Source organism: Coregonus lavaretus (genome assembly GCF_964263955.1).
Source record: "Coregonus lavaretus genome assembly, chromosome: 25".
NCBI lineage: Eukaryota > Metazoa > Chordata > Actinopteri > Salmoniformes > Salmonidae > Coregonus > Coregonus lavaretus.
In genome coordinates this window covers 10841708-10855805 of record NC_140012.1, presented here as the reverse complement: position 1 = coordinate 10855805, position 14098 = coordinate 10841708, and the positions used below count along the sequence as shown (strand labels likewise).

Below are 14098 nucleotides of genomic sequence, written 5' to 3'. Positions count from 1 at the left end.
ATCACGAAGGAAAAAAAGCGGCAATACAGGAACTCAAAGAGACCAGAGCCAGAGGTACCAACGTACTGTACCCAAACCCGCACGCACCTCTCTTTGCGCGCGCACATGCACCTCTCCAGTTTCAATGAATTTGGCTGGGGCTGGATCCCTCCCACTTCGTGTAAGCGCTTAATTGTCCGTTATGACGAACGCTGGGGTACTTAAATAGCATCAAGGTCTCTTGTATGGGTGGAGTTGGTCAACTTGTCACAGAGCGCATCTTACCCATCGTTTTTTCCAGCTCCGCAGATCGATAAGCATGCAGGTGTCTCTCGCGCTCCTTGTCTCCAGCACCGTGCTGTTGCTGCTACAGGGATGTTGTACCTTCGTGCAAGGATGGAGGGTGCTAAAAAACGATGCTACAGAGATCGTACCAGAATATACTGAAGACATACATCCTCCCGAGGAACCAATACTACAGGCTTCTAATAATAACAGTAATACAATGAATCGACCAAAACACGGGGGAAGGAGATCATCAGCAAACACAGCCTCCTATAGTGAGTATTTATTTTTACGTTATCTGGTAGGCTACAGAGCTATAAATGAATAGAGGATGTGTTACATGTCCATATTCGGGGCGCATTATGAATACTTGTAATAATTACTTGCATTACTTGTAAAACATGTAAAACACCCGTAGCCTATTATGTGAGATTGGTATAGAGAAACGATGTATCTGTATGGATAGTCTTTAATCAATTTAATGGAATACATTGGGATTTTGTTTAATCAATCTAATTAATATTTCCTTCGAATTTTACTGTAACACATAGTTTGAATTATTAGTAGGCTACTTATATCAAATCGAAGAGTTTAAAATAAACTGCGTGGAATAGTGCTAATATCTCATGGAGATCTATGTGCAATATGCTCTCGTGCATAATATGCGCAATCATTTGGTGAAAAAATTGCATTTTCATTTTATGGTAAACGGGGTCGTTTTGACAATATCTAATAATCTGTCATGTTATATATGTTAGATAGATAAGGCATTATTTTTCAAGCACCGAGTTATTGGACCGTCAGCACTGTTCAAAGAGAGCGCACTGCTCATTTCTCAGGATAGCGTGTCATCCTTTACGCACGGGTTAATTCGTTTCTGTCAATTTGCAAGACCACACACGTCCTTTTAATCATAAAACATGCGCAAAGTATCGATGAAAATATCAATGTATCCTATAGTCTCTGTAGAATAATGATACCTCACCTGTGTGGTTTATGTAGATCATTATGCCAATAATAACCAAATAAATCCTCCAAAGACCACCCAGAATAATTTCTCATTTAATTTATGAAAGTGCTGAGAAGTGCTAGTTTCTGTATGTAGAATAGTTCATATCAAATCATGGGTAAAGAGTCAACCTTCAGTGGCTGTTTTAAATTGCAGCTTTCCCTGCTGATGCTTTACACTGGTGTTTAGACTGGAACATCTGTACTGTTCAATGGAGGAAGTAGGATTGGGGTTAGATGAATGCTATGCCAAGGCTGAGAGAGCAACATGTCACAGACACATAATATGCCTGTGGTTTCATCCTCACACAATCTGAAGAGCTGCACTTATAAGAGATCATGGTTTTCACTCTATCCTTGGTGCTATTTCCCTCTCTTTTATACAACTAATTAGTCAAGGTCTGCCTATGCCATAACTATTTAATTGCAACAACATGTGTCCAAATAGAAAATCCAAGAGTTTCTGCTCTTAGGGGATTTCTTCAGGGTATTTGGAAATTGCAACACTGTGATAGAGAATGAGTCCCACCTGTGGCCAGTAAAGGTTATGCTGTAGTCATGCTGATTTGTACAGAGGAAATATCTCTGAGTGCCTTGTCTCATGGATTCAAGATGCACAATATAATTCTTGCCCAGTTTTCCCCTTATCTAATCATGTCATGTCAAATCTAATAGAAGTTGTACATAGAGTAAAAATTACAAATGTTGTGATTAGGATATAAAATACTGTAATGATGGATGTGATCAATTTAACATAATACTTTAAATCCATAAACAACAGATACATAAGTAGGATCTTAATTTGAGACAGTTTGCTACAGCAGGAAAATAATCCTGCAGCAACAGGAAATGTAATTTCTAATGTAGATTATAATTAATTAGCATTTTTGTAGGGGTGATACATTTTTCGTAAGGGGAAATCAAGTCAGAAATGTCAAAGTGGAAATTACAAACTTCAGAAGCCTTTTTAAACCTCAAACACTATACATTTTAAATTTCCTGCACCAGGGTGATCAGATTAAGATCCTACACCTGGTAGGGTTGGAAGAACATGCATCTTTCTAAATATCTTATACTGAGCAATATCCATCAACAGAGAGAGAGAGAGAAATAATAATCTATTGGGTCATGTCATATGTGATAGGGATCTTCCTCATAGGCATATCTGCCTCTCTCTGGGAGGACCATATCTTCCCATTATTCTTCCCATGGTCCCAGTGGGGTCATTGAGGCAGAGAGGGTGACCTCTGTCTGGCTCCCCTCCAGGACAGTCCCTCCCTGGTCCCTGGGCTCAGCAGTCAGCACACTGGGAGAGACCTGAGACCAGGGGAGAGCCCTTATGCTGTGGCCGCCCGACCTGCCGAGCCACAAAATAACACCAGATCAGGTTCTCTGAGAGGAGAAAAAAGTAAACCTTCCATAAATCCTTTTGTTCGCCTTTTTGTAATAGAAAAGCCACAGAAGAAAACAGATCCGTCTCAGAGTGTATAATTTCTTAAACGACATGTCCTCTGCCATTCTATATGCCACTTGTAAAACAAGAGGACAATAACTCATGCATAGGGCTGTTGAAAAGGCCATGGCCAAAATATTGAGTTACCAATTATGCACTGAATATGCTCTCTCGATTGCTTTGGTTCATTTGGCTCATTTCCAATTGTCAAATGTTGTATTTAGGAATGAAAATACTTGTTGTACAACAAGCATTTAGAGAAAGTTTCCAATCTTCACATCCTTTTTCCGGAGGGCCTGTTTTGTGTATTTTAGCTTTTGTTCCGACTTAAATCTCCATTATGTTTGATTGAGCTGTTTAATAGCATTCTGGTCTGGATTTGCTATCAGCTGATTGCTGCCAGCTGGAATTCCACATCCAACCATTGTCAGGCAACAGTCATTATCAGATCATGCATCAACGTTAGTGTTGAGTTGTAACTCCCCCCCCCCCCCCCCCCCTTATACTGAGCCCTTAATTTTGAATTGGATTTGTATATCAGCATTGCATTTATTTCATTACTGTATGTTATAGCCCACAGTTAAAATTCTTTGTAAAAAGTGCACTATGCATTAAGAAATTCTAAATGTTATGTTTTTCTGAGTGGTGAAATGGAAGGAAGAGTTTATGAACATTTCAGATGAATTAAATTCAGACTCATGTTCCATTTCCTAGCCCAGCTCCACGCATGCAAACAAACCAAGTTCTTAGAATAAACAAATAACATTATACGCACAGTGGGAACCATACTTTTGACACTGACACATTTATTCAGCACATCTCACGGAGACACAGCTGTCAAAGCTCTCTGCTCTTGAATAGTTAAATGGAAGATTGTTTCCTCGAATCGGCCCGACTTCAAAGTGTTTGGTTTGGAGTGATGCCACAGAGTATGTAACCTTGATATCCTCCTCTTCACCCCAGGTGCCTCGGAGCTGAGCTGCAGGGAGCTGCGCTCCACCCGTTACATCACTGACGGCTCCTGCCGCAGTGCCAAGCCCGTTAAGGAGCTGGTGTGCTCGGGCCAGTGCATGCCCACCCACCTCCTACCCAACTCCATCGTGCGCGGCAACTGGTGGCGGAGCAGCGCTTCTGACTACCGCTGCATCCCGGCCCACTCCCGAACCCAGCGGGTGCAGCTGCAGTGCCCCAACGGTAACAGCCGGACTTACAAAATCCGCGTGGTCACCTCCTGCAAGTGCAAGCGCTACAGCCGCCACCACAACCAGTCGGAGGCCAAGGAGGCCTCCTCTTCGCCCAAGCCCAGACGCAACAAGAAACACACCCGGCTGCCCGGGAGTCGGAGCAAGAGCAACACACCAACGCTGGTCAGCAACTCATACTGAGGATTCCTTTCCTTCCATACAAGGACAGAGACCAAAGTAGCACACTCGCTCATACATACGCACATGTTACACACAACCCAACACGGCTCCTTCATTGGAAGAGGGAGAAGAAGAGACATTTCAACAAAAAGGGATTTGTAAAGCTGTTTGTTTGACTAGCTTGACATGCGTCTTTCTCACCAGACAGGCACTGTAGATTTTGCAGCCTATTTTCGAAAATATTTCAGAACTTTTGATTTGCATGACCAAATGATTCGACAGAGAATGCCAGGGAAGGTCATGTGACTGGTCAGGAAAGGTGGATCACTGCTAGGATTGGAGTGTAGATTACATGCTCCAGTTCATAGATAACGGCCTCTGACTCAGGCACAAGCAGAATCCACCTTAGCCACAGTAAGAGGTGCACCTAAACTCAAAACCCACCTGTGAAAACATCCAGCGGGCAGGCTCCACTGCTTGATAGGCCTATAGGGTTGAAAGGTGTCTCTATGCTGTAACTGGTTATAATCCATCTCTTCCATGGCTGTGTGTACTGTACTGTAGCAGCATGTGGTAGCCCTGGGGCTTCAGGCTCTGGAGGTGGGCTGCTGACAGGCCTGAGAGGCCTTGGCCTCGACCCCAGACCACGCAGTCTCATGACAGCCCGGGCAGCACCTCACTCACCAGGAGCCTCCCAGGGCCCTCCTCGCTCCGTAGCAGCCTTACAGGAGCTGTCAGTTAGGGCCCCTGGCCCAGTGGCCCTAGATCCCCTGTGAGAGAGAAAGAGGGAGAGAGAGGCATAGGGAGAGCAAGAGAAGGGAAATGGTTGTGTCAGCACTCCAAGACCAGGGTCCCTTCAGTCAAACAGGCGACTGGGCATTCCTGTGACTCGTCTCAATGACTAAATGAGCCCATTCCTGTGTTTAGGATTTCCCCTAGACATGGCTGGTTGCTGTTTGCAGGAATCACACACACACACAAAAGGTCCACGTGTGGAGGAGTAATTGTGCCTGTTGTTACCTTCTGGCACAGCATTCTCCGCTAAACCCACACTGACTGGAACTATTTGTTAGCAGCAAATAATATTGGCGACCAACCAGCCATATCCCTATTATATTAATTGTGAACCTAGAGTGTGAGGGAGAAAAAAATATATTCTCTGACTCCCAGCCCCATTCTCTGAATAGCACTGACAGGAAAGATAGGAATGAGATAAATACTGAATCTAAATCTGAATTGTTTTATATTGGCTGTTGATATCCTGCAGGATGTAGACAGACAGAAATAGACAGAAAGACAGACAGACAGGAAAAGGTTTTGGATGCCCAGTCTGCCCATGCTGACAACCCATTCCCCTTTTTCAACCCTACTACGGACTGGCCTGTATTTAATGAAGAATATTCATAACGTTTCCGCTTATTGTCCACATTTCATTGTTCCATTCTCTCATATTGCTTCCTGATTTCAGTTTTCTAAACTGTACTGAAAATGTTTCCTTCTTGTTCAATTGTGTGTTTGAAATAGCAACTGGAAGGGATTTTGTCATATAAGTACAGTTGCGATGTATAACTTGATTGTACATATTGTACCCGTATTGGCTAAAAGGAGTTGGGGGGAAAAAAACGTTGCAGCCTCAAAGAAATGAACTGCATATTTATTTTTTATTTCCACATTTAAATTATTTATGCAACTTTTTATAGTAAATGATAGCCATTATTGTCATATAGAATAATAGTGACTTTCAGATAATAATGAAATACTGTACAGTACACAAATAAAGTAAAGGCAGATATATTTGAAAGAGGTGTGTGTTTGTTATCATTCTTCTCTGAATAGGCTGCTTTGTCAAGGTCTTTCTCTCCTTTATCTGTACCTGCACGCTAAGCGTATCTCTCAATGTGTCTCATGTAAACAAATATCGGCAATTAGGAAGTTTCGGTTTTGTAGCTCTTTGGAATGTCTGGCCCGGCTCACAAAAGGAGAGGAAGAAGAATTTCCACAAAGGAATTCACGCATGAGATGTTAGCGGCTCAGTCACAACAGCAACATTGCTTTGTTCATAGAGGTGGATATGAGCCATAGAAAACGTAATTCAGTCTGTTTTCTCGCCTCCCTCAAGGCCCTAATTTGGACTCAGACAACTACCAACTCTTACTGGATCCAGGCACTCCAATCACCAAATGAGGTGTTTATGATTAGTTTTATCGACCAACGTAATTCTGAATGATGATAACTGGAACCTACTATACTACAGCACTTTGGAAGACCAAGTAATGTTGAACTGTAGTAAACACAAAACAGAGAACTGAGTGGAAACTATTTGTAAGTGAGTGCTTGTCATCACCCTTGCCAATGACTAACAATTGATATTCAGTTTCACTGCATCATCCAAAACAGTCACTCATTATGTCATGATCAAGCCCTATCCAAGAGAGCAGACATGCCATGCTTTCCCTCAAACTACTGGCATCTGACTATGTTTCCTAGTAATTCAAGAACAGGTACTTAAGTGCAGTACATGAGTAGTATCTTAATAGATTGATGCTGACAAAAGCATCTGCCCCGCGTTACCGCGTTCATACAGGCCATTACTCCACATTGACCTAGCGTTGACCTCGGCAGGCCTAGGGAACACGAGGGTGTATGGGAGGTCAGACACGATCAGTTTCCTTTGGGCACGTCATATATACGAGGGCCGTTGATGAGGTTCTTAGCACCAGGTGCAGAAAGTCTATGGGGACCTCAGCTATTAAAAGAGAGAGTGCAAAAGCCTCAGATTTGGTCCCCTCAAATCAACTTTAGTGGATTCACAGACGGTTCCTGATTGTTTCATGGCATGTACCGGTATAGTGAAAATGTATAGAACTGACAGGTTTTTATAACCCCTATAAATGACCACTGATTCCCACCTCCCAAACGTAGCTAAATGCCTGATATTTACATAGAAAAGTGTGTTGTGAAAAATTGTAGAATACAAATGAACTTTCAATGATTCCTCTGACGAGATGTTGTATTAAGCACTTCTTTCAACTGCCAATTTCTCAGGCTAATCACTTTTGTTAGTGCTTTCTGGACTTGTGCTCTCAACACACTACTACGCTCATCAGCTAAAACCTAGTCTCCCCACCACACCATCTCATATAGGCCTATATCTGCTGACTGACTAAAGATCCAAGTAAAAATTAAGACACTGTGTGTGTTTAAGGCCTGTTTTTCCCTCTAATCTTCTATACTGAATAAAAATATGAACACAACATGCAACAATTTTAAAGATTGTATTTACTTACAGTTCATGTTAAGAAATCAGTCAATTGAAAAAAAGTAATTATGCCCTAATCTATTGATTTCACATGACTGGGAATACAGATATGCATCTGTTGGTCACAGATACCTTTTTTTTAAAGGTAGGGGCGTGTATCAGAAAACCAGTCAGTATCTGGTGTTACCACCATTTGCCTCATGCAGCGCGACACCTCTCCTTCGCATAGAGTTGATCAGGCTGTTGGTTGTGGCCTGTGGAATGTTGTCCCACTCCTCTTCAATGTCTGTGCAAAGTTGCTGGATATTGGCGGGAACTGGAACACGCTGTCGTACATGTCGATCCAGAGCATCCCAAACATGCTCAGTGGGTGACATGTTTGGTGAGTATGCAGGCCATGGAAGAACTGGGACATTTTCAGCTTCCAAGAATTGTGTACAGATCCTTGCCACATGGCTGTGCATTATCATGCTGAAACATGAGGTGATGACGGCAGATGAATGGCACGACAATGGGTCTCAGGATCTCGTCACGGTATCTCTGTGCATTCAAATTGACATCGATAAAATGCATTTGTCTTCGTTGTCTATAGCTTATGCCTGCCCATACCATAACCCCACCGCCACCATGGGGCACTCTGTTCACATTGACATCGGCAAACTGCTTGCCCACCCGACGCCACACACGCTGTCTCCCACCTGCCTGGTACAGTTGAAACCGGGATTCATCCGTGAAGAGCACACTTCTACTGTGTGCCAGTGGCCATCAAAGGTGAACATTTGCCCACTGAAGTCGGTTACGATGCCGAACTGCAGTCAGGTCAAGACCCAGGTGAGGACAACGAGCACGCAGATGAGCTTCCCTGAGACGGTTTCTGACACAGTTTCATCAGCAGTCCGGATGGCTGGTCTCAGACAATCCCACAGATGAAGAAGCCAGATGTGGAGGTCCTGGGCTGGCATGGTTACACGTGGTCTGTGGTTGTGAGGCCGGTTGGACGTACTGCCAAATTCTCTAAAACGACTTTGGTAGAGAAATTACATTCAGTTTTCTGGCAACAGCTCTGGTGGACATTCCTGCAGTCAGCATTCTAATTGCACGCTCCCTCAAAACATGAGACATCTGTGGCATTGTGTTGTGTGACAAAACTGCACATGTTAGAGTGGCCTTTTATTGTCCCCAGCACAAGGTGCACCTGTTTAATGATCATGCTGTTTAATCAGGTTCTTGATATGCCACACCTGTCAATTGGATGGATTATCTTGGCAAAGGAGAAATGCTCACAAACAGCGATGTAAACCAATTTGTGCAAAACATTAGAGAGAAATAAGCTTTTTGTGCGTATGGAAAATTTCTGGGATCTTTTATTTCAGCTCATGAAACATGGGACCAACACTTTACATTTAGTGTTTACATTTTTGTTCAGTGTATAATGGAATGGTAAAATATCCCATTTCAACATTGTGCACAGCATTATTGGAAGGCTTGTGTCAGAATGTTTTTTAAGATTGGTAAACACTTGAATGGCTTAGCAACTGCCAACACAGACTTAACTGATGTCTTGCCAGAGAGCAAATGAAAAAGTCTAATGAAATAGATTGTATATCACCATATAAAGATGTTTGACTGATACACATGTCTGCCAGTGTTGTCTGCATTACAAGAGTAAACGACTCTCTTCTGCTGACTAGTAATACATTAATGGAAATTAAGTTGAGGAGACAGTCCTAGCATGTGAACAACTTTGGCTTATTCAAATCAAACTAAGAGCAAGTAATCCTCAAAAACAATCTTCGGCATATTACGTTTCCCCTGGTCGGCTTCCTGCGCAATAGCCTAACAACCTCGCGGGCTTCCAAGTCATTTTCCAAGGAGAGTTATATTTACTGAGCAAAGAACATTGCTAATGCAATACATGATATTCTGACTGTTTTCATGAATTATATAAATGTATGATACCACTATGCCCCAGTAATTTCACCTCTATGTCCCCAGTCAAAGTGATCCAGGACCAGATACTATTCCCCAAGTCAAACACAAAAGAACTATGACGGATGTATTTGGAGAGGGATGTTTGTGTTCAACTGACCACTCCCTTATCAGGTCATGAGCGCTAATAGCTTAAAAGAAATCGAAACCAGAGGTGCAGCTTGGCGCAGACCTGGAACATGGAAAGCAACCAGTCTGACACATGTTTTGCATCCTCCTTGGTCAGTTGCTGGAGAAGGAGGATAGGGTTTCAGAAGAGGGCTGAAAGACTAATGTTCAGCAGGGAAGGGGAAGCCAGGTTCAGGGGAGAGGAGAGCACAGGCGAGCCGGTAGACGTCCTCCCACGTTAGCCTCAACATGCTAACATGTGTAAGCATCTCTACCGGGCATGGGACTGGTAGGAGCCAGGAGGAGGGTAGGCCTACACATGCCTTCCCTCCCCAGGGCTGAAGAGAGGAGAATGGGGAAGATGGACACACATCGTCCGAGATGGACGGTAGCACCATATGGGTCACGGCGCCGCAATTAGCCATGTAAGCCTCCGCCAGCAGGCAAGTATAAGGAGTGAGGCCGGGACCGACCATATGTGGGGAGAGGACAACAGGAGGTGGAGAAGGAAAGGAAACAGAGCAGCCAATAAACATTTCCAAACAACCACAGCAAACAAAAGTACCGGAGAATGCTCTTGGGAGAGCGTTTCCCGCTTGATTTTCTCTAATTGGACTCGGAATCGAAGCCGAAAAAGCCAAATGAAAAAATTAATTTGCTTGGGCAGGCGTTCTGAGCTGGGTGTTAAGTCCTGGCCCCCGACCACACTTTGTTTATGTTAAAGATTACAATGTGTCCAAGTCAAAAAAGCACACCTCACACTCGATCTCTGTTCTACCAACAGACACATGCCAGAGAAGTGGAGCGCATGTGTTTAGTCTCATATCTAAAGATGGAGGAGGAAAGGGGCAGGTAAGGGCCACTGAAATGTGTGAGGTGTGATGTCACAGCCTTTATGAGTAATCGCAATGTGCGATGTCATCCTAGGATTTCAGGGAGGTGTGTGTGTTTCAGGTTTCAAGTTTTAATGTCACATGCACAAGTACAGTTCTTGCAAGCTCCAACCCCAACAATGCAGTAATCAATAACAATGTAATACTACAAATAACAAGGTTGAACAAATACACATGAAATATAAAAATAAGAAATTAGAAGAACACGATAAAGTAAGTGAGCATGCTATATACAGGGTCAGTTCCAGTACCATATTTACACTGTGCAGGGATACTGGATCGATAGAGGTAGATATCTATAGGGGTAAGGTGACTAGGCATCAGGATATATGATAAACAGAGTAGTAGCAGCGTATATGATGATTGTATGTGAGTGGGTGTGTGTGTAGACTCAGTATAAATGTAGGTGCATATTATGTGTGTGTGCGCAAATGATAGAGTGAGTGTTTGTCTGTGTGTTGGAGTATGAGTGTGTGTAGTGTGTAGGGCCCTGTGAGTGTGCATAGAGACAGAGCAAAAATAAGAATAAAATACAAAAGGTCAACTCAGATAGTCTGTATATCCATTTTGTTAGCTATTTAGCAGTCTTATGGCATGGGGATTATGGGGGGGTTGAAGAAGAGCCTTTGATGGCACTAGATCACTACCCAGCTAGCACATAATGTTCTGAGAACCATCTTTCTGGCTGTGCCGGTGGTGATTATAAGAGTCCATGGCCATTTAGGCTAGATCATTCTTCAAGATGTTCAAACATTCATAGATGACCAGCACGGTCAAATAATAATCACAGTGGTTATAGTGGGTGCAACAGGTCAGCACCTCAGGAGTAAATGTCAGTTGGCTTTTCATAGCCGAGCATTCAAAGGTCAAGACAGCAGGTGCGTTAGAGAGAGAGATTAATGTTTACATGATTAATGCCTAAGAAAATTAATTTCCATGTGTCTTGTTTGTGATTGGAGTCCAAAACAGTTAACCCAAACTAAGCTAGCAGTGTTATTAAAAGTCTTATTGAAACATGTTCTCAGAATGTTATTTAATTACCTTCAAATAACCTATAATTTCCATTCTCAAAAAGTTAATAAAACCTCCCAGGAAAACTTTCAGGGAACCATAGTAAAATGTTCGCAGAACCTCCCTGCAACCTAAAAATGTACTTTCCCAGAACATGCGAAATGTTGACTTCCGTTCTCGGAACGTTTAAAGAACTTTCAGTTTTACCGGTCAGGAAACGTTTGGCTTTGTTCCCAGAACCAATGGGAAATCAAAAACGTACATTCCCAGAACTTCCAAGGAAACAAATGTGCTAGTTGGGTAGATATAAGGATGGAATATCATCCATATGGAAGAAGCCAAGTCTTCACTCTAGCTTATACCAGGGTTAAGCCCGCCATAAGACCAACCCCACCCCTACCAGGCCAGAGGGAAGGAATGGCTTTGAGATAATTGCCTGCTTTCATCATCTCCGAAATATGTCTGTCTCACTCAATGACATTCAGAGGTTCCTATCAGCAGCTGTGTCATGTCCAGATGGTGCTTGAACGAACCTGACTGTTTTTACATATTGAGTAATGGACAGAGTTCGTATCATTGCAATTTTGCAGGACATACAGTACATGCAGACACGTGTGACACACACTATTACACACACCTGTACAAGTACACACGTGAGTGAGCGAGAACACACACACAGTGGTCATAAAACACATTTGAGTCTCATGCAGAGTAAGTAGTTAATAATATAATAAGAGGAATAATGAAAGCACACAGAAACAATTAAATCTGGTAGGGATGTTTTGAAACAGGAGCAAAGTATTTGAGTGTGTGGTAGTCATGGCATGTTAGGGATTATATAGCCATGAGAAAGATATTTACTGCCCTCAGTAGGCAGACATTTTCGTACCAGCAAACTCTATCATAGTTATACTTCTCAGAGAAGCAGTTGACAGTATGAATCAAGTGATTTCCCTTGAAGTCCTCTCTGAGCACCACCATGTTGGCGATGGATTTATGGCGTGACACCAACCAGAATAGAACCATGGCGCTCCCTCCCACTTCTCATTACTTTTATGGGCATGGCAGCTGATTCTGATCATGACAGAACTCTGTTGGATTGGAGCGAGCGTATGACGACACACGTTTTGTCCAGGACTTTAATAAGTCTCTGTAGCATTACCTCAGCTCTCAACACATACTGTAAGCTTAGCCTGGTTCCCCGGTTCCCTTGTTCCCCCACGTCTCAGAATGGTGCCAGTCTATATATTCCAAGGCTGACTTAGTGCCCGTCTATTGGCTGGCTCCAAGGTTAGCTAACCCCAAGAGTGATATCTCCATAAACCACAAAACACAATAAAACACAAAACACCAGTTCAGTCCACTGACATTGCACAACAATCTTGTGACTCCAGTTCATTTATTCCACCAAAACAATAATGTCATAAAAAATATGTTGTCCACTTTTGTGTCCAGTCACATAGACAGGCGGTGTATTAATTTGCTTCATCCTTCTATGAGGGGTGCCTCAATATATTCACCCCTTCTCTCTTTCTCTCAACATAATATTATTATTTCAATCACACCCTCAACAGTTTTCTGATTGTGTACCATGTGGAAGCTGTTTTAATGCTGGGCCCTTTAGTTATTCTGATTAGACTCGTTTTTGACCCCACTTCGAGGAACACGGGGCAATCAGTAAAACTGCAGTGGAAATTGCTTCCTAGCCGTGTGGCCCAGGAGAGACTGGGCTCCAGATATCTCCAGGATCTGCTGGACTTAGGAGAGTTTAAGATCAGGATCAATTCAGCTCTCCGGGTCCTTATCAGATGACAGACAGCCTCTGGAATTGTACAAGTAATTCACTTAAGTCTTGTTCCAAGCCCTGCTGTAATGTCAACGACTGACTGGGCTTGAGCAGTTGAGGAGTTGTATCACACAGTTTTTCCAAAATCCCATCTGGGTGAAATTCATAAACTCCTCCCTGTTTTGTTGAGTGAAATGCATCATTCTGATTAGGTCCGTCAGGCCTTGCGGTGCCGTGAAACTAATATTTGCTTTTTCGAAGCTAAGTGTTTCCATGTTTATCTGGAAAGCTCAGTGATGTGTATTCAGCTCGCTTCTTTCTGCCACATTCTGCTCGATAGACGATTGTATGATGGATGTATGGGCACACGTTGCCAAGGTCTCCCTTTCCTCTTTTCTCACGTAGGCATTCATGGCAGGGATGAGAGCAGTGTTGAGGGAAGCTGGGCCTGGGTGCGGTGGATTACTACAGTAGTGTTTTGACAGCTATGGCTAATTGTTCATAAAATGGCTCTGTGAGCGAGAGGGCTCCTTGTCATGACTCACAGTCTACCGTCAAACTGACGAGAGGATTTTCCATTCTGTCAATGAGCAGTCTAACTCTTCACCATCTTTATTGTGAAATCCTCTGCACCTCTTCATCTCTCTCCACCCCCGTCCTCCCATCCTTCCCTTTTTCCCTAAGCCCACTCCACACTCTGATTATTTCACAGGCACTCAGAGGGAGTAAGGGAGGCCTCGGTTCATCTGGTGTTGTTGCCGTGGCATGTTGCGATTACTCACCTAGTACGCATATCTGACCCAGAGGAAGGAACAGGGGGCAAACTGCCCATTTTATACCTCCACCGAGGAGAGAGGGAGAGAGAGCTGATCCTGATCCTGCAAGCAGATGTCTGTGGATCCGTCCCTGGCCGAGAGCATGGCTAATGAACTGTGTTAGCAACCCACGCTAGGCTACTGTGCT

General features: G+C 43.3%; 1 protein-coding gene across 1 annotated transcript; it reads left to right on the top strand.

Moving 5' to 3' along the window:
* The first annotated feature begins 236 nt into the window (after positions 1 to 236).
* Positions 237 to 5887, top strand: LOC311100749 (sclerostin-like). Its single transcript, XM_084141712.1, has 2 exons — positions 237 to 539; positions 3689 to 5887. The coding sequence occupies exons 1-2, from the start codon at positions 299 to 301 to the stop codon at positions 4108 to 4110; spliced, it is 663 nt and encodes a 220-aa protein (XP_083997838.1). The 5' UTR covers positions 237 to 298; the 3' UTR covers positions 4111 to 5887.
* Positions 5888 to 14098: the final 8211 nt, after the last annotated feature.

What these genes read in the sequence shown, in the direction of transcription:
- LOC311100749 (XM_084141712.1), top strand. Translation starts at nt 299, where the DNA reads ATGCAGGTGTCTCTCGCGCTCCTTGTCTCCAGCACCGTGCTGTTGCTG. An exon ending in AGCAAACACAGCCTCCTATA is followed by an intron (nt 540 to 3,688) that starts GTGAGTATTTAT and finishes TCTTCACCCCAG; the next exon opens with GTGCCTCGGAGCTGAGCTGC.